The following is a 19,435-nucleotide window of genomic DNA, read 5'->3' as shown; positions in this document are numbered from 1 at the left end:
TTCTTTATTTCGTTCCAGAAATACGGGCCAGTCGATGGTCACGGCGTACCGCATAATTGTTTATGTTGGGCTTCATTGTTTATGTCCCATAGGAAATAATTTTGTACATGCTTCATTATTTATTCATTGTTTATGTTCCGTTGCAAGAATTTTATACAAGCATAATTGTTTTTGTTCCATCGATTTATGTGTGTTTATTTAATACTACTCCGTATATATTAATTCTTTATTGTGTTTTAGCCCAAAAGAATGGAGTATGACATATATAGATTGCACACAAGAAAAAGTGTAGCACAAACTTTAAACTCTATTTACAAATCCAAGCTTGATCTACTGACTTTTGAGTGAAAAACAAGATGAAAGGTAGAGGCTTTCTGCTGCAGCAGTTATTTTCTATTTTTTTACTCCGCACTACTTTAAAGTAACTCAAATTGAGTTGGATTGTTCAGTTTGTTGTAACGCTATTTTAAAGTAATGATCACTATTGTAGTTTGAAGATTATTAGCAATGAATACCACGTTAGGGGAGATTGATGCAACAAATTATAGTAGAAGACAAAGATTGTCTTTTAACTGACACAACGAACTACAATTTAGATGTCAAAATTACACTAACATAGAACATACAATGATAAACATTAACACAATCGGGGTTGCAAGCCCACGTGTAGAAGGATACAATCTAGATCGCCCCAATATCATCAGAAAAATTCCATAAGTGCATCAAGAATTTTAAAAAAAGATTTTACTTGCATAGTTGGATATTATTAGAAAATAAGATTTTCACCAATAACAATTTAACTTAGGCTGTAATAATGAATGGGCAAGGGAATGTGAACCTGATAGAATTTTAGATTAAAAAAAATTCATTACGACCTAAAATTTTAGATAAAAAATTCTATACATAAACAAAGACCCGTTAAAACGGTCATACTCATTGATTATAAAAATAAAAAAATGTTCTAACTATCGGTTGAAGTTGAAAAAAAAATCTCATAAGATGCACGGGTTTTAAATCTAGTATAATATATATATATATATATATATATATATATATATATATATATATATATATAATCGGGATCTGGTGAAAACCACCCCTTAAGATGAGAACTGAGAACTAATCTCAGCCCTCGATCAATTCAATCCAACGGACCAAATTTCGCCCGACCAAATGCAAAAATAAGGGTAATATGGTCATTTTAATCTGGACGAATGACCTCCCTTTCTCTGCCCTTTTCCAGTTTCTTTTTCTCTCTCTTCTTCCCCTTTTCTCTCTCCTTCTTCAAATCCTCTCTACTATTGACTTATCTTCTTCAACATCTTTGATTCCTGCAAGTATATTCTTTGCGATTTCACGTTTTTCAATTCGCCAGGTATGTATTGAATTGTTCGATTTGTTTCAGTGTTTGCTCTTTTGATTTTTGCTCAAATTAGGGATTATTGTTTTTCGAATTAGGGATTTTGTTGCATTATTTTACGATTTCATTGTTAAAATTAGGATTTCGTTTTCTCGAGTTAATTAGGGTTTCATTTCAGTTTTTGCATTTTTAATTGTTAAAATTAAGGGTTTAAAACTAAACTTTTTTGTTTTTATTATTGATCTTGTTGTTTTGTTCTGAGTTATTCTTCGATCCCATTCATTTTTTGAGTTATTATTCATTGTTGTTTTATTGTTTTTGTTTGTATTACTGTGACTACTTTTACTAAGCAATTTGTTCATTAGCTTGTATTTTAAATTTTTCGGATTGTATTGATTTTGGACTTTCTTTTGCAATGGCAAAAAATTGAGTCTAACATAGATGCTTCACCAGCACTTACCTTATCCATTGTTAAATAAAAGGTGTAGGTGTACATCGTTTATCTTTATTTCTTCACCAATTTCTTGTTGTATTAGTTCAAGGATTAAGTTTATGTACTTTCTTAAAACCGATACAAGTGAGTCTGTTGTAGAAAAGATGGTGGATAAACTCAAGTTGACAGCAGGAGATGCATAAGTTATAACTGAGCTAATTGAAAATTTGGTTAGGGAACTTGTAGGTGTTGTTAATACAAGTGAGTCTATTGTTACTCAGGTTAAACAACTACTTAATGAGGGGATGGTTGTTAATCTGGCTTCTTGGGGCACCAAATTGCAAGGGGTCACTCCTCTTCACCTTGCTACCGAAGGGGTCATCTAAACGTCATGGATGTGCTGCTTGAACGAGGTGCTAATATCAAAGCTAGAACCAAGGGTCCATGTCGTTGTAAGTACGTACACGAACTATCTCTAACCACCTGCTAGCTAATTTTACGGTGTTCTTAACTAATCTTGAGGTCTTACCATGATTTTTTTGGCGGGGTACAGGGACACTGCTCCACTTTACAACTAAAGAGAGGAATAGGGAGGTAGTCAGATTCCTGGTTGAGAATGGGGCATTCCTACGACTTGATATCAGTGATGTCCGATTTAACCCACCATTACACTACTGCCCAGGCCTTGAATGAGCTTATGACGAGCTGACAGGAAAGTTCATTTTCTTCTGGTGAGACATCAACAGCTCTGAAACTGAAGCTGCCTTCCCACCTTTCACTCTCATCATCCATGTTTTAGCTTTTCAACCACATTTATGTTTATTATTTTTATGTTGATGATTATGACAGGCAGTTACTGTTTACGCTTAGGTGTCTTGTGTGAATTACGGGGCTGCTAAGCTCTGTTAAGCTCCATACAACCTGACACCTAAAGAATATTGTACAAATAATTCAAGTATGTAGGTTGATTTACTTTTGATTTATTATGATTTACTTTTTAGTTTCTTTTATTTACTGTGGGGTTCCTTTTATTTACTGTAGAGATTTTTAAATGATAAATCGTCAGATTCTGATTGCATTTGGTTTTATGAGCTGAAAAGTGGGGTTTGAGATGATGTTTGCAGTTGGTGCATTGGTTAAGGTTGTTCTATATTTGGTTTGCCTTCTGTAGTTAGGTGTTGTGAGGAGTTCGTTGTCTGCAGGGTTGCTGTAGCGGCTTCTATTCTGGTTTCAATAGGTTTTTAGTTGATGATGCTGCCTGGTTGCTTGTTTTTATTTTCTTTTAGTGTCGTGGTCTGCTATGCATGCTTGCTGTTTGCTTGGATATTTTGGTTTCAGTTGGTTTTTGCTTTATTTTTATTTATTTATGTGAAAACACTAGCCTACTAGCTCAATCGGTAGAGCATTGTGCAAATGCACAAAGGATGTGGGTTCGAATCCCACGTAGGTTCGTTTACTTTTGAATTTCCTTTATTTACTTTTACTTTGAAAACCTTTACTTTGACCGCCCTACACTCCAATATTCATAGTTTACTTTTCGAACAATTCCATATACTTCTCGAACAATTCCATTTACTTTTCGAACAACTCTACTTACTAAATACTCCACACAGTTGACAATACTTCAAGCATGAAAAATTATAGCAAACATTTCAAAGCTATTCAACAATTAGGTTTAATGTTTACTAATTTTACATGTACTTTAGAAATATTTCGAGTTACTTTTGATTTATTATGATTTACTTTTGAGTCTTTTTTATTTACATTGGAAATCCTTGTATTTACTTTAGAGATTTTTCTTATAGTTTGTTTCATATTGTAGAGAGATGAAAGTCTTGCTCGATCATTTTCCACTTTGAACTATTTGACCATGTCTCACCTCTTCTTTCAATGTGAGTTTACTTCTGAAATTTAGTGCAAGATTCTGTTTTGTTGGGTGCTAGCAGACAGATTCAGGCCTTTGAGGAGGAAGTTAAGATTGTTGCTCAAGCTTGCAGGTAGAAACAAATAAATCAGAAGCTTTATGGTGTTTGTTTTGCTGAAACCATATATGCCTTATTGACTTTGCGAAAGAGGAGAACTTTTCAGGCTAGCAAGGAGAACCAAAAAACTGTTGTCAGGAGCATTTTGTTTAATGTGGCGTGCAGATGCTCCGAAGAAATGAGAAGGTTGGTTGTCGTTTGAACACTGATGTTTTTTTTCCCCGTAAGCTCTTGTGTTTTGTTTTGTTGTTTTGGTGAAGCAATGTTTCAATTGGGGTTTTGCTTCTAAGATTTTTAGATATTTTTGAGTTACTATGATTTACTTTTGAGATACTTTGATTTACTTTTGAGTTTCTTTTGTTTACTTTTGAGTTTTTCTAAAATGTACTTTTAGAGACAACCTATGTAGGAATCGAACCTACATCCCCTATGCATTTGCATAGTGCTCTACCAATTGAGCTAATAGGTTTTCAGATAACACTCGAGAGAAAAATACAAGTGATGTAACTGCATCATTTTGCAGATGAAAAGTGAACAAACAAGCACCAACTAAGCACCAACTAAACAACATACGAGAACTGTACACTCCAGAGCAGTGGAAACAACGCCAACATCCAGCTCTGCACCCAGATTTAGAACAGACACAAAAATACCAGCATAAACAAATGACAGCAGCAGAGAACAACATAGAACACCATCATATTCACAAATTACTTCTGAGCCTATTTGATTTACTTCTACCAAGTTTCTATCTACTTTTTAAAATAAGAGAAAATACTACTGTATGAGAGACTATTCCAGGCAACTTACCTATGCAAACTTGTACTTGACGCAGGGTAGTAATATGATAAACAAAAATAACTCCAAAAATGAATTACATCACCGTAAAGAACAAGCTCCCGACAATTTCTCGAGCTACTAGTCAATTTTACTTCCCTTAACTTATAGAAAACATAACTGATGCATCCATCCAATTAGCATAACCATCTCTTGTAACTCCAAGATCTATCATTTAAAATATTTACTTTTAAGCTTAATTAATCTACTTTTACTCATTGTTTATTTACTTTTAAGCACCAATTTATCCCATTCCATCAGATTTTGATTTGTGGAATCCCCCAACAGTACAACAAGAAAAGAAAAATCTTTAAGCTCGCACGAGTAACATATACATCGTTACATACCAGCAAAAGATATGCATTTTTCAACTTGAAATTTTCACTACAGAATGTATGAAGTACTTTAGTAAAGCACAGGTTTTGAGCAAAACAAACGAGTTATACCTGCTCAAGAATGAACTGGATTAATGCCTCGATCTTAAGACCTCTGCGCATCATCCCTTAGATAGTTGGCAAACGAGGATCATCCCATTCGTCAACTCTACCATTTTGCACAAACCACAGAAATAAATAATAAGGTAAAAAACTTATAGAACAACTTATTATTCAGTTGCACTCATCTCCCATTTTCCCCTCCTCTGTCCTTAGTTCTCTATACATACTTCCAGTCCAACAGAAATAAAGGGTTAACAGAAGCAGAACGCTGCAGCATCCGCAGAACAACACATAAATTTGCACTGACATCAACTCTGTAAAACAAAACAGCAAGCCACATCAACTCTAATGTCGTTGCAGACAAATATCAGACTGTGCAGTGTGCACCACCCCCCTAGTCAACTAAGGCAACAACTAGCAGGTAGTGAAAACAACATCACAAAGTCAACCTTGGTCAGCTTGCTTCACATGACTAACCATACCACCACCACCATCAACAAAAACACCAACAAAAACCCAGCAACAGCGTCTCAACAGCAGCAGCTACTCGTAGAACACAAGAAAACAGGTTGCAGAAGAACTCTAGTCCAAACGATATTGGGCACACCACAAGAACATAACAATTATCCACCAAAAAACAGAAGGCAACACTGGCATCAGTTTGTTATTGATTTACTTTTAGAGAGGTTTTGTTTACTTTCATGGAGATTTTGTTTACTTTCATAGAGATTTTGGTTACTTTGGAGCAAATCGGCAGATCTAATCCAAAACCTAAGCTAAGCATTATAGAAAATTAAATGAACGAATTTAAGTAGTATTATAGATTTATAGGCTTTAATCTCAAAATCAGTTCGCAAATTTTCCAAAATCCGCACAAAAAACCATCCACACAAATTTCTCATGAATTCAATCAAAAGTTCGTTCATAACATCTCTAAAATTCCGCAAATTCGAGCTTCAAAATTTCTAAAACAATTAGACCTAGAAAATCATATAAAATTATTCTGACCTAATTTTAGGAAAAACATAAGAAATTGTGAGTAGTACCTGCTTCAGACATCGAATTTGCATATTCATGTGAAGATATTCGAACGTTGTACAACATACATCGAATTTTCTTCCACAAACTCTAAAATTTTATGAATATTTCGAGTATAATTCAATTTTACGAATAATTCGAGTATAATTGCAGCATAAAATTGACGAATTCTACCCATTTTTATGATAGATTTTCTAAAATTTGAAGAAATTTGGGTAGAAATTTGCGAGAGAACTGCAATTTCGTGGAGAGAGAAAGTTGGATACGGCATTGAGGTTTGAGGAGAGAGAAACATGGTCTTTTTTGGAAACAAAAACAGAGCGGGGTGGATTGTTATAAGATTTAATCACATCCGTCGACTTTTGTTAAATCTAACGGTTCATAAAGGTTCTCATTATAGGGAGGTTCTCATCTTAATAGAGGTTCTCACCAGAACCTGGTCCTATATATATATATATATATATAAAGGAGGCATATTTGCTGAACTATTAGAGCGCCACCTAGGATTACTAATGGTTTCGGCCAATGAAAAAAAAGATTTCTAATTTTTTTTTGAAATTAAAAAAATCGAGTGCCACGTAGATATTTAAATTAATTAATTGATTACTAATATAAACAATTCCATCCAAACTCAAAACACTCTAATAATTAAAAAATAAATCTAAAATAAAATTCATCCATAATCAAACACTAATCTAAAATAAAATTCAATCCAAAATCAAACATTAATCCAATATTAGAGCGCCACGTAGGAAATCTAATGGTTTTGGCCAATGAATAATAAGACTTCAAAATTATTTTTGAATTAAAAAGTCGAATGCCACGTAGATAAATAATTAGGCGCCACATAAATATTTTTATTAATTAATTATTAATATGTCTTATATACAATTTCATCCAAAATCAAACACTATAATAATTAAAAAATAAATCTAAAATGAAATTTAATCCGAAATAAAAAAACCAATCTAATCTAATATATAAAATATAGCAGTTGATATATATAGGAATTTTATTTTAACGTAACAATTTAATAGAAACCGTGCATCGCACGGGCTAAAATCTAGTCTATCTATACTATTATTAAAACTTCAAGGCAAAGAATGTCATCTCGCCACATGTCGCTCCTACATAACGATGACGTGACATATCGTCATCTTTGACATGGCCACTCATAGAATTTCCTTGATCATGAAAAAATTTAGTTACTCCCTCCGTCCCGGAATACTTGACCTGTTTTCCTTATCGGGTCGTCCCTTAATACTTGACCTGTTTCTAAAAATGGAAATATTCTAACAATATTATATTATTTCTCACTCCACCCCTATTAACCCACCTACCCCCTACTCCATACAAAAAATAATTAAAAATTCAACCCCTACTCTTCCCCAACCCCACCCCTTTACACATTTCCCACTAACTACATTAAAATAATACCCCACTATCAACTACTACCTATTAAATTAAATAAGTCAATTCAAGTCCCTTAAACTCTGTGCCGGTCAAACCGGGTCGAGTATTCCGGGACGGAGGGAGTACAAGTTTTGAACCTATGACCTCTCATTTGTTGATCACATATTTTAACCACTATGCCATAACTTATTTTGTTGTTTCTTATACGTTCAAAATTATATTAAATCAATATAGTAATTAGAAAGTTATCTAAATTATTTCTTAATAGTCTTGGACACTAATTAGTCAATAAATTTACGAGTTACTAATCCTTATATGATAAAATTTATTGAAGTATACTCAAAATAAGATACATTATAATCTAACAAATTAAATTAGACTCGAAATGAGTTATATAATAAATCTACTAATTTGATCCATTTTTATACTATCCGGGACATCGCCCGGAACACTAACTAGTGGAGTATTAAAACTTAAGATTAGGAAAACAACAAATACCCGAAGATAACATTGGAGAAAACTATTAACATTCACAAGGGAAAAAAAATCTATAGCAAGACAAGAAGATATTTTTTAGGTCCCCAAAGCTTCTGCAACTCAAGCTTCACATCATCCACAGGAAAAACCAAGAGTTTTCACAACAATTTATTAATGAAAGTAGTTATGTCATATCTCATTTGAAGGAGTATGTGACAATAATTCTGAGACTCACAAAGTCACAAGAGTGGACCCTAATTTCCCCTCTTAAATAATTGGACGAAAATGTTTCATTAATGGATATCAACGAATTGAATTTTTTAATCAAATATAATGTCTAAATATCTTTAAAATATTCTTAACAATGTGGTCAATAATTCGCCTTCTATTAGATTCAATAAGTTTATCATGAAATAAGAGTTAGATTGCTAGGCTACTCCCCCACCAATTGGTTTTGCAGTGGAATTATGTCCCATTTTATATGTTAGTCAATCTCTCTTTATTTTTTCACATGATTACTCTTCTCAACAAACTCCCGGAGAATTTGATGTTACTTGGTTACTTACGCTCCTCTATCGTATTCAAACTAGTCTTATATGCATGCGATGCGTGCGAATATAAGAAACAGATTTGTGTTATTACATTTAAACATGAAATAACATGTAAACTATATAATATAAATGTGATACGTGCGAATATAAGAAACATGAAGTATAAGTTAGATAGAGCCAAACACATATAAACAGGTTGATTAAAATGGTAAAAATTTATTTAAGTGGCTAGATTGATTAAAATATTTCTTCGAATTTTCCTATTGAGCATATTGCCATTATATTCTTTATTTTATAAGTGTGGAGGGTATTTTAGTAATATAATGGAACACCAAAAGTGAATTTACTAAAATAACCTCACATAAACCAAAACGCAATCTCTTCGCTTATATAATAGAGATGCATTAGTTGGAAGCGGAATTACCTAAACCAAAACAAGTCTGAGTCTAGTGTTGCATTATCATGATCATTATTCATTAATAAAAGATTTTACTATTACAGAACTAACCCGAGTTTGTTACCATTACCACAACTTATTACCGCGTAGTAACTACTTCGTAGTTCGTACACTATTGTTTATTGTTTGAAGGGAAAGCTCTAGGACAGTCGGAGGTACCTGAAACTGAAATAATGTCCAGCTCTTCACCTTTGTCTATTTGCAATAAAAAGTCACCACAACCCAAAACATTAATGTCAGCCGTCCTTGTTTGGTAGCACATATTCCTATAGCTTTGTCCTCACTTCCATGATGATCTTCAGTCTTGGAAAGCGCACACCAAAACCCAAACAAACTTTCCTTAAACTCTTCTTAAAACAAGAGGAAATTGATGTCAACGTCTCTATGTAAAAATGATCGCGGGTCGGGTTGGATCGGGCTTTGAGTTAAGCTCACGGACCGTTGGTCTGAACGGGCCCGACGCACACCAAACACATTTCAAATTGGGTCAAAATTTTCAAAATAGGGCTCAGGCCCACGGGTCATTAGGTAGGGCCATCGTGCCTATGCCTAATTTCACTAAATTTAGCGTGTTTTGTCAAGTTCTATGTTAATCGGACTCTTCATTTTACCTTAAGTACCCATGTCGGATCCTCGACACTCCGACATGGATACAGACACTCCATCACTTCATTTTCGACTTAAATCAAGGAAAACTTTCACAATTTAGTCGAGCCGGACACTTGGACACGTACCCGTGTCCAACACTAGTACTCGGGTCCAAGTAACATAGGTCGTGTCTGATCAAGTCGTGTCGTGCTTTTTCCAAAAAAGCGGCACAAGCCCGACCCACGACTTCGTGCTCATATAGAATCCTGCTTTTTTCATTCCCTTGCCGGGCTAGATTGGGCCCCCCGCTGGCACAGACCACATCCATCTTTACCTTACCTCTATGTAAGTAGAGTACGGAAAGTTGTAATCTCTTAACAACCACTTTCCACTTCATTCTTTAACTCCATATAACATCAAACCTGCAGAAATTTCTTGTAACAAAAGCCAAACAAACTCAAAAAATGGGAGATTCACCAAACTATCACTTTGGCCCTCCAACACTAAACGAGCAACAAGAAACAGGCCACTACAACTTAAGCATGCTCTACTGTGGATTCTTCGTGGTTGCAACTGCAGGACTTATCTTAGCAGTCTACCACTGTCTAGCTCTCAACTGGTGTGCAGACTACCCTTCTATTACATGGCCTCCTCGAAACAACAACGAAGCTCAAAGAAGCCATGCTCATCATCATCACCAGAAGATTAATGGTAGGAAACTTGTGGAGTTGGATTCAACTCTGTTTAAGTACAAAGGACAAGGTTGTGGTGGTGGTGGTAGTGGTGGTGCTGGTGGTGGTGCTGGTGGTGAAGAGTCAGAGTGTGCAGTGTGTTTGTCTGTGTATGAACAAGGGGAGGATGTTAGGGAGTTGGTTAGATGTAAGCATTCTTTTCATGCTTCTTGTATTGATATGTGGCTTTTCTCGCATTTTGATTGCCCGCTTTGTCGAGCACCGGTGGGTGTTGTTCCGGGCTGTGGCGGGCCTGCCGGGTCTGAGAATTTGGGTGCAGGTTTATCAGATTCAACTGTTCTTCCTGTATAAAAAGGCTTCATTTCTTCTTAGTTTTTTCTTCAACCATGTTCTTCAGTTTTGATTTTGCCCCTTCTTTTGTTTTTTGTATAGAGAAAGTTCGAAGTAGACAATTATAATTTGTGAATTACGGAGTAGTATTTAGTCAATCTAAAATATCTAATGGCAATCTACAGAAGTCAAAGAAGAAAGAAAAATATCATTAAATTTCAACAACACAATTATTGTTTGTTATTATGAATTTTGTATATCAACTATTCAATCTTAAATTACTCCATATAAACTATAAATGATTATATGTTCATAAAGATGGGGTGGGTCAGGTCGGGCTTCGGGCTAAGTCCATGGTGTCATGGCATGAACTGGCTCAGTCCACGTCAAGCCTACTCTACATCAAGCCGGGTTGTTCCAGACTAATTTTTAAAATAGGTCCTACAGGAAGGGTCGTGTCTAAGCCTAATTTTACTAAAATTAACGTGCCTTGTCGTGTTTTTTCTAAATGAGTATTGTACTAATGGCAATCTACAAAGTCAAAGAAGAAAGAAAAATATCATTAAATTTCAACAACACAATTATTGTTTATTATTATGAATTTTTTATATCAACTATTCAATCTTAAAATTACTTCGTATAAAGGGATTATTCGTTCATAAAGATGGCGGTGGACCAGATTGGGCTTCGAGCCAAGTCCATGGTGTCATGGCATGAACTGGCTCAGTCCGCGTCAAGCCTACTCTACATCCGGGTTGTTCCAAACCAATTTTCAAAATAGGTCCCACACGAAGGATCGTGCCTAAGCCTAATTTTACTAAAATTAACGTATTGTCATGTTTTGCCTGTGTTTTTTTCTAAATGAATATTGTACTAAAAATGCGGCTTAGGCCTGGCCGACGACTTCATGCTCAGACCAAATTTTTTCATGTCGGGTCAGGCCGGGACTCAGGACAGCCCAACACACAACCATCTTTATCAGGAAGTGATAAATCCAAGAAATTTTTTAATTCTTTCTAAGAAATCCACATTTTTCAAAGTTGATTTCCTTAGAAGAAGTAAAATTCTCCCTTGGATTTATCATTTGTCATCTTTATCTGTTCAATATTTCTTACAGCAGGCTAGCTTTGACTTCTTCAAACTTGGTACAAAGAGAAATATCCATACTTGTTCCGAAGAAGAAACAAAAAAAAAAAAAAAACAGAAGGCGATCGAGGACGATTGTGTCACTTTGTTAGTACCAACCGGCAAAATCCAAGATTGAGGCCTCTATCACTCTCAATGTTATCTAGTGTAACTGTGTAAGTAGATATTAGCAGCCTTGAGGTCGTTTTCCATTCTCAGCACCATTGCTTCGCCAGAAAAACTCACCCGAAACAGTATTACCAAACATGGAAAGTTTGATCCAGGGGAGTTGGCCGAGTGCCCCGAATCCAGGAACAAGGTAAAAAAAAAAAAAAACACATCATGAAACAAAACATGTACAGAAATATGCAAAAACAATGCTTCCAGTTTGCATACAAACAGAAAAGTAATAAACATTCCATATAGTCGGGGAAATGTCGAAGGACATGAGAATACATGGGCAAAATTATATTCATATGAAGTAAAGATCTAAGAGAAACTGCATTTGTAAGTAAATCATTCTTAGTCCTTATTATATGTACAATCAAAATAAAGTCAGCTGGCATTTCAACAAATGTTAAGCAGAAAATTTTGCACAGAATAGACATTCAATAATATATTGAGCACTCTTGTTCAAAGTGTGAAGTAATGTGGACAGAGGAGACTCTACATTCGTCTCAAATTATCCAACCTTGCCTGTAAGTCGTCATCAATTCCACCATCGTCATTACCAGTAGTTGCTTCAGCCTGTGGAACCTTGCCCTTAGCTGCAGGTGTAGCTACCGCACCTGATGGTGCGTTCACAAGCTGCAAACAAAGCATTGTCAGTAAAATTTTAAGAAGTTGACATGATAAGTTGTTTGGTTGTTTGTTTGGTTGACATGACAAAATTTTGTAATCCAAGGGAAATTACTTCCCTTGTTAAATTCATGGGAACTTAAGTTGTTTGGTTGAAAACATGGGGATTAGAAATTCCCATGAATTACAAAGCATTCTCAGAAAAATTAGTTGATGTTATTGAGGGAGGGCTTGTTTGGTTGACATGATAGGAAGTTGTGATTCAAGGGAAATTACTTGCCTTGTTAAATTCATGGGAACTTCCTTAAGTTGTTTGGTTGACAACATGGGGATTAGAAATTCCCATGATTTTTTATTGACCAAGGAGGGGTTAGGCAATTTACTTCCCATGTTTTTGTAGGAATTCCAACTTCCTCCATTTTTTACCTTTTTATGTCAACCAAACAACTACCCTATCTATAAATTCTCATTAACTTCCACTTCCCCCAATATTTAGTTGTCAACCAAACAATCCCTAACCCCGTCACAGAAACTAATGCCAAAACACTTAGCAAATACGTACCTCTTGGTTGACATCAATACCGATTTCATCAAGAACCTGGTTAACAAGCTCGTCTGTTTCATCCTCCTCTTCATCTCCCTCCAAAGCATCATCAATAGCATCTCCCATGACTTCACTGGTGAGCTCCATCCTTTCGTTTTGCCTCTCAAAATCTTGCATTATTTTCTGAAGTGATGGAAGGTTCATCTGCCTATTCATTTGACCCATGGCCTTTGTAACTCCCTTCATTGCTTCTCCCATGGCTTGTGTAGATTTCAATGTCTGCTTGTGCAAAAAAGAACGATCAATTATACCAAAAATTACAAGGAGAAAAATCTGTGGACACTAATACACAATGACAGAAGCATCAATTGTCCATTAAATGGATAGGCATAATGCTGAGGAGGATGATTACTGTACTGAATTTGTGCAAAAAAAATAAGAAAATAAGTGAAAGTTTTGACATGCCTGGATCCTCAACGAAACACCCTGAAGCTGCGATTTAAGCTTGTAGAACTTCTCAACCTGATGCCGCGTTCTAATCAGATCTTTCGCCATGACTCTGACAGCTCCCTGGCAATAAAAGAATTCACTAAATCAGACATCCAAATTCGATAAAGAGAATGCATACGAGACATCTTTAATTAAATAACAGAGCTAAAAAGCTGAGAACATGTTTCTCCATGTTCATAAAAAGCTGAAAAGATAAGTGACATGTTTCTCCATATACTTTGCTAGTTTACTTACTTGCGCATACTAATACATAATCACTATCACCCCATTGCATCTCAGAGCTCCCGCATAGGGGAGGGTAACTGGAGTCAGATAAACGCAGGTTTACCAGTACAACAACAGATACCCTGTTCTCCACATACTTTGCTTTTATGCATAGTTATACATAGCACAATCAACATCACCCCAATACTGCTAAAGAGCTTTACCCCGTAAGGGTGCACGGTGTCAAATATACACTGCCTCACCGTGCATTAATAGAAACACTATTCTCGTTAGACCCTTTACCCGAAAAACAATGACTGTCTACTACTTCTATTTCACAATACAAAAACAGACACCTCTTTCTACATATACTTTGCTTTTTTGCACATAGTAACACATAATCACTAACAACATCACTCCACTCTTCTTAAGAGCTCTCGCATAGAGTAGAGTAAGAGCCAAGTGATGCCATATATATGCAGACTAACAAATGCAATTAGGCCCTTGATCCCAAACACAATGAGTCAATGACACTCTGCAATAAAATAGAAGTGTGCATACAACTTAATGCCCCATCTTCATTTAATCAAAACATCCGTGTTTCGACTAACTTTTCTACTATTCAAGCACAAGGCCAATGGCATGACACAAGAAACAAGCTAATACACATATTGGATTACTATAAAGCGAGTAAATTAACAAACCATTTGTCCTTGCTTAGCACTTTTCTTGATTTCAGCAATTAATTTCTTCTCTTGAGTTTGTAAACCCTGTCTCTCTCTTTCGATTTCTCGTATCGACTTATCCAGCATTCTCTTGTTCTCTCGCAGAAGTTCTACCTCATACAAAACATAAAAGAAATTTAGAAATTCTGCAAAAAAAACACTTCTCAATTGACAGTATCATCAACATCTAACAACCCAAATCCGTATCATTCAAATTCCAAATTTCTCAATTGTTAATAGCTAAACAATCAACTGTAGTATAGCCATCTAAAAATTCAACTCTACCAACACAAGAAGTCAAGAACCCTAACTAGAGATACCCAATTTCTATGGCATTTTTCATATTAATGATCATAATTAATCTACAATTCATCAAACATTATTGTACAACATGATTGAACAGACAAATTCTGCAAAAACTACGTCCAAATTGACAGTAACATCAACATTTAACAACCCAAATCCATGTCAATCGAATTCCCAATTTCCCAACTGTTACAATCTAAAAATTCAGCTCTACCAACACAAAAACCCTAACTAGCTATACCCAATTTCTATGAAAAAAAATCATTATTAATAATTAAAATTAATCTACAATATTGTACAACATGATTTAACAGACAAAAAAAATAGCATATTAGATCGAAAGTACACCCAGATGTAAAATTAAAAAAATTAAGAAGTAAGACAAGTATGAAAATCAGATAGATTGATCAAACCTGCTGGGGTTTTCCGTTTGCCGAAGATGAAACTCATGTTGATGGATTTGTTATGTTCAGCAGCAGATCAAAAGAATCACGCCGTTTTGAAATTCTTCGATTGATAACACTCAAAATTGCAGAGAATGAAATTGAATTGGGGGTTTCTCTCTCCTTGAATTGAATTAAATGATGAGAGTTGAAAGTGAAGGGGATAAATCGATAAAAAGGAAGGTGCCTGCCGTTGAATGCCCGAAAAGCTTTTGCTTAACGCGGAAATTAGTTTTTGATTCTAGGAAAGGTCCGACTACTACAAGACATACTATTATTGTATCCTCTATGCGAGGGTGTATTGTGATAGTGTGTGTTTTATTTGTTGATGGAATATATACTTCATCCGTTTCACAATAGATGCATCGTTTCTTATTTGCGCACTATTCATCAATTAACTTTGACAATCATTTTTTTTTACTGTTGTGTAACAAAAAACATAGTCAAGTGAGATCTTGTTTATTTTGTATTAATGCGAGGATTCCAAATATCAAACTTTTTATAATTTTTACTTATACGCATTTAGATATACTCCCTCCGTATTTATTTAAGAGATACACTTGGTCGGACACGTGTATTAAGAAAAAGAATTGAATGAAATAAAGTAATAAAACAAGTGGGGTTGAGTAGATATTTTAATAAGTAAAACAAGTGGGGACCATGTCATTTTAGGGGATGGGGTGGGATGAGGTGTAGATAGATTATTTAATTAGATAGTGGGGTTGATAAGTTACTAAAAATGACAAGTGTATATCTTAAATAAATACGGTCGGAAAAGGCAAGTGTATCCCTTAAATAAATATAGAGGGAGTATTAATGTTCAAAGAAGTGTATTGGCATACATGCAAATAGAAATGAAGCATCCTTTGCGGAACAGAGGAAGTACTAGACACATGTCACTTCCTGATGTAAAATATTTCCGCCTAAAATATTTTCCTAAAATATGTATTTTTTTTTTCTTTTTTATAAACTATCTATGTATGGAAAAAAATTACTCTGTACAATATTCTCTTCAATTATGAATAGTGCCAAAATTTTAAACATTGTTATGTAACGGATAGAGTATATACTAATAAAGTAAGAGAAATATGTAATTGTAGTTCACATTTACCCTAGAAATCAAACCTCAAAAGCCAAAAAAAATTAACGAAAAGGAAGTTTCATAGAACTAAACTAGGTATCCATATATGAGAGAAAATTAGCAGCTTAATCATCATCAAAGAGAGAATAACCAATGTCGTCGTCTTCGTCTTCGTCGTCATCATCGTCATCGTCATCATCATCATCATCTTCGCATTTGGATCCATGGAAGGTTTCCATTGTCTGAGGCATATCTTCTTCATTATGAGGATTCCAAATCGTGCCAATGAAAAATATAGTGTCATTCAAATCCTCTTTGATCAAGAACATGAAGGGATGATTAGCAATGAAGTTAATAATCGATTTCCGAGGTGGCGAAAATTCATCAAGACTAAAACCAATATCCTCATCCCAATTGTTGATTCTGAGTTTTGATGATGACAACGCAAACTTCCTAATCGTTGTTTAAGTGTGTTTTTGGAATGCTAAGTTAGGGAGTGCCTGAGTAGGACAAACTAAGCATGTGGAACAAACACTAAGCAATGCATGGAATTTCTAAAGAATCGATCAAGTCTGCATATGAAGGTTGTTCCCAAGACAGTTGTTCCCGAGACAGCAGGAACAGCTGTTCCCAAGACAGCGGGAACAGCTGTTCCCAAGACAGCGGGAACAGCTGTTCCCAAGACAGCGGGAACAGCTGTTCCTAAGACGACTGTTCCCACGACGGCTGTTCCTAAGACGGCTGTTCCCAAGACGGCTGTTCCCACGACGGCTGTTCCTAAGACGGCTGTTCCCAAGACGGTTGTTCCCAAAGACGGTTGCTCCTAAAGCAGGCTGATCCTCAACGACTGATCCTAAAGCAAGTTATTAAGGGTGCTCCTCATATAGTATGAAGATCATCAAAGTTCCGGAGAAGGAACAATGCATGAAGCATTCAGGTGATGCTTCAAAAGGTGCCAACATAGAAGCTACAACATATGAGTTTATGTTTAGATTTTATGTAAGTATTTTAATAACGTTTATGCATAATATGGAACAAAAGGAACACGTGTGTTTTAATATGTTTGAGAAAATAGTTTTTGTAAATAAAATAAAGTTTTATAAAGGAAAATCTTTTGGAAAATAAATAAAACGATTTTGAGAAAATCAACATTGGATTCTGATTTAGAATTCCTTGTTTTCCAAGAAAAGGTTTTTACTTGTTCCTAAAACTACTCCCACTATTTTCTCTAAAATTGAACGTGTTAAAAGTGGTTTGAAGAAGTCTCCCTGTTTCTCTCAATCAACGTGCACGTTACTGCTCCCAGTAACTGTTAGTGGCCGTTGAGGGGAACATGGGAAACTGACCAAGAAAGTTCTTCTATAAAAGGAAAAGGTTTTTCATTTCTCAAATGACAACTGACAACGTGCAATATTTCTAAAGAACTTAAGAGTTTTTATAAAAAGTCAGTTTGCGAAAGAGCGTGTTCCTAAAGTTCCTTTATTGTACATAAGCTTTATTGAATACTAGAGTTTTCATAATTCGAGTTGTAATTGTGGGGTTAAGGATCGAGTGATCCTTGAGTTGTGGGGTTAAGGATCAAGTGATCCTTGAGTTTTGAGTGTAAGGGTTGAGTGATCCTTAAAGTGACTTAGAGTCAAGTCAGCGAGAGAGTGTGAAAGGAGCAAGCACAGTAATCAACGGGGATTGCTGTGAGGAACTCGTGTTCAAGTGGAACTCGAGTTATTGAGTGTGTTGTATTCGAGCGATTACAATATATAAAAGAGTTTGAGGTTTTCGCTTCTTGATAAGGATCAAGAAGTTTCCTCAGTTTTCACATTCTTCGTACTAATTTGTTAGTTGTTCCTTTAATTTCTAAATTCCGCAAAGGAACACCCTAAGTTCAACGAAACAATTCACCCCCCCCTCTTGTCAGTGTTCCTACTGGAATATCAGTTGGTATCAGAGCAGGTTCTCACAAAAACACAGGAAACCCTGTCGAGAAAAAGCTCCTGGCAAACATGAACACTTACGAGAAACTCGAAGAAGGTTATTCAACTCAGAGACCTCCAATGTTCAACGGGAAATTCTATACTTATTGGAAGAACAGGATGGAGATCTACATCAAAGCTGAGAACTATCAAGTCTGGAGAGTCATAGAAGTCGGTAACTTCGAGGTAACAAAAACCAATGCTGAAAATGAGGTAGTTCCTAAACCTATTTCTGAATTTACGAAAGAAGATTTTGAGAAATACGAAATCAATGCTATGGCAGTTAAGATTTTGCATTGCGGCCTTGGACCTCATGAACACAATAGAGTCATGGGGTGCAAGACTGCAAAACAAATCTGGGATCTCCTTCAAATAACACATGAAGGAACAAATGAGGTCAAACGTTCCAAAATTGACTTACTGATGTCTAAATATGAACGCTTTGAAATGCAACCAAAAGAAACAATTCAAGAAATGTTCACTCGTTTCACTAACATCACAAATGAACTTGTCTCTCTTGGTAGAATTATTCCCTCTGATGAACAGGTTAGGAAAATTCTGAGAAGCATGCCTCAAGATGATCGATGGAGGACCAAAGTCACTGCATTGTTCGAAACCAAGGATTTCACAAAATTTAACATTGAGCAGTTGGCTGGATCCCTAGTGACCCATGAATTGCATCTGGGAGCAGCTGTTCCCGAGAATTCCAAAAACCGAGGCCTGGCTCTTAAGGCTGAGGATGAAGAGGATTCGGAACCTGATGAAGAAGAAGCTGCCATGCTAGTCAGAAGGATGAGACGATTTTACAGGAACTTCAAACCTGGAAATCAGAAAGGCAGAAATTCTGGAAGAAAAATAAATGGTTCTAAATCTGATCAAGGATGCTTCAAGTGTGGTGATCCTAACCATCTAATCCGGGAATGCCCCCAGTGGGAAAATGAAAAGGGAAAAGGCAAAGGGAAGGAACAGCCTAAGGAAAGATTCAACAGATCTACCTTTTCAAAACCAAACCTCAAGAAGGCGATGATTGCAGCTTGGGGAGAAGTCTCAGACTCGGAGGATGAAGAGGAACAACCAGAGGAGGAAACTGCCAACCTGTGCCTCATGGCAAAGATCGAAGGAACAGGGAAAGAT

At 35.7% G+C, this 19,435-nt stretch overlaps 2 protein-coding genes across 2 annotated transcripts; one reads left to right on the top strand and one right to left on the bottom strand.

Moving 5' to 3' along the window:
• Positions 1–9,023: 9,023 nt before the first annotated feature.
• LOC110793008 (RING-H2 finger protein ATL52-like) lies at positions 9,024–10,760 on the top strand. Its single transcript, XM_021997834.2, has one exon. The coding sequence runs from the start codon at positions 10,038–10,040 to the stop codon at positions 10,614–10,616; it is 579 nt and encodes a 192-aa protein (XP_021853526.1). The 5' UTR covers positions 9,024–10,037; the 3' UTR covers positions 10,617–10,760.
• A 1,353-nt stretch (positions 10,761–12,113) lies between these two features.
• Positions 12,114–15,487, bottom strand: LOC110793017 (vacuolar protein sorting-associated protein 2 homolog 1). The gene is made up of 5 exons (XM_021997846.2): positions 15,221–15,487; positions 14,481–14,611; positions 13,528–13,632; positions 13,081–13,341; positions 12,114–12,527 (listed from the first exon to the last, which is right to left on the bottom strand). The coding sequence occupies exons 1-5, from the start codon at positions 15,255–15,257 to the stop codon at positions 12,387–12,389; spliced, it is 675 nt and encodes a 224-aa protein (XP_021853538.1). The 5' UTR covers positions 15,258–15,487; the 3' UTR covers positions 12,114–12,386.
• Between the last annotated feature and the right edge of the window lie 3,948 nt (positions 15,488–19,435).

This window comes from Spinacia oleracea, chromosome 2 (assembly GCF_020520425.1).
Source record: "Spinacia oleracea cultivar Varoflay chromosome 2, BTI_SOV_V1, whole genome shotgun sequence".
Classification (NCBI taxonomy): domain Eukaryota; kingdom Viridiplantae; phylum Streptophyta; class Magnoliopsida; order Caryophyllales; family Amaranthaceae; genus Spinacia; species Spinacia oleracea.
Note: the sequence above shows the minus strand (reverse complement) of the source record. Positions and strands in the feature narration are given on the sequence as shown.

Coding starts and splice junctions, on each gene's coding strand:
- LOC110793008 (XM_021997834.2), top strand. CDS start 10,038: ATGGGAGATTCACCAAACTATCACTTTGGCCCTCCAACACTAAACGAG.
- LOC110793017 (XM_021997846.2), bottom strand. CDS start 15,257: ATGAGTTTCATCTTCGGCAAACGGAAAACCCCAGCAG. Junction 14,612..15,220: donor CAAACGGAAAACCCCAGCAG/GTTTGATCAATC, acceptor TGTATGAGGTAG/AACTTCTGCGAGAGAACAAG. Junction 13,633..14,480: donor GTGCTAAGCAAGGACAAATG/GTTTGTTAATTT, acceptor TTTTATTGCCAG/GGAGCTGTCAGAGTCATGGC.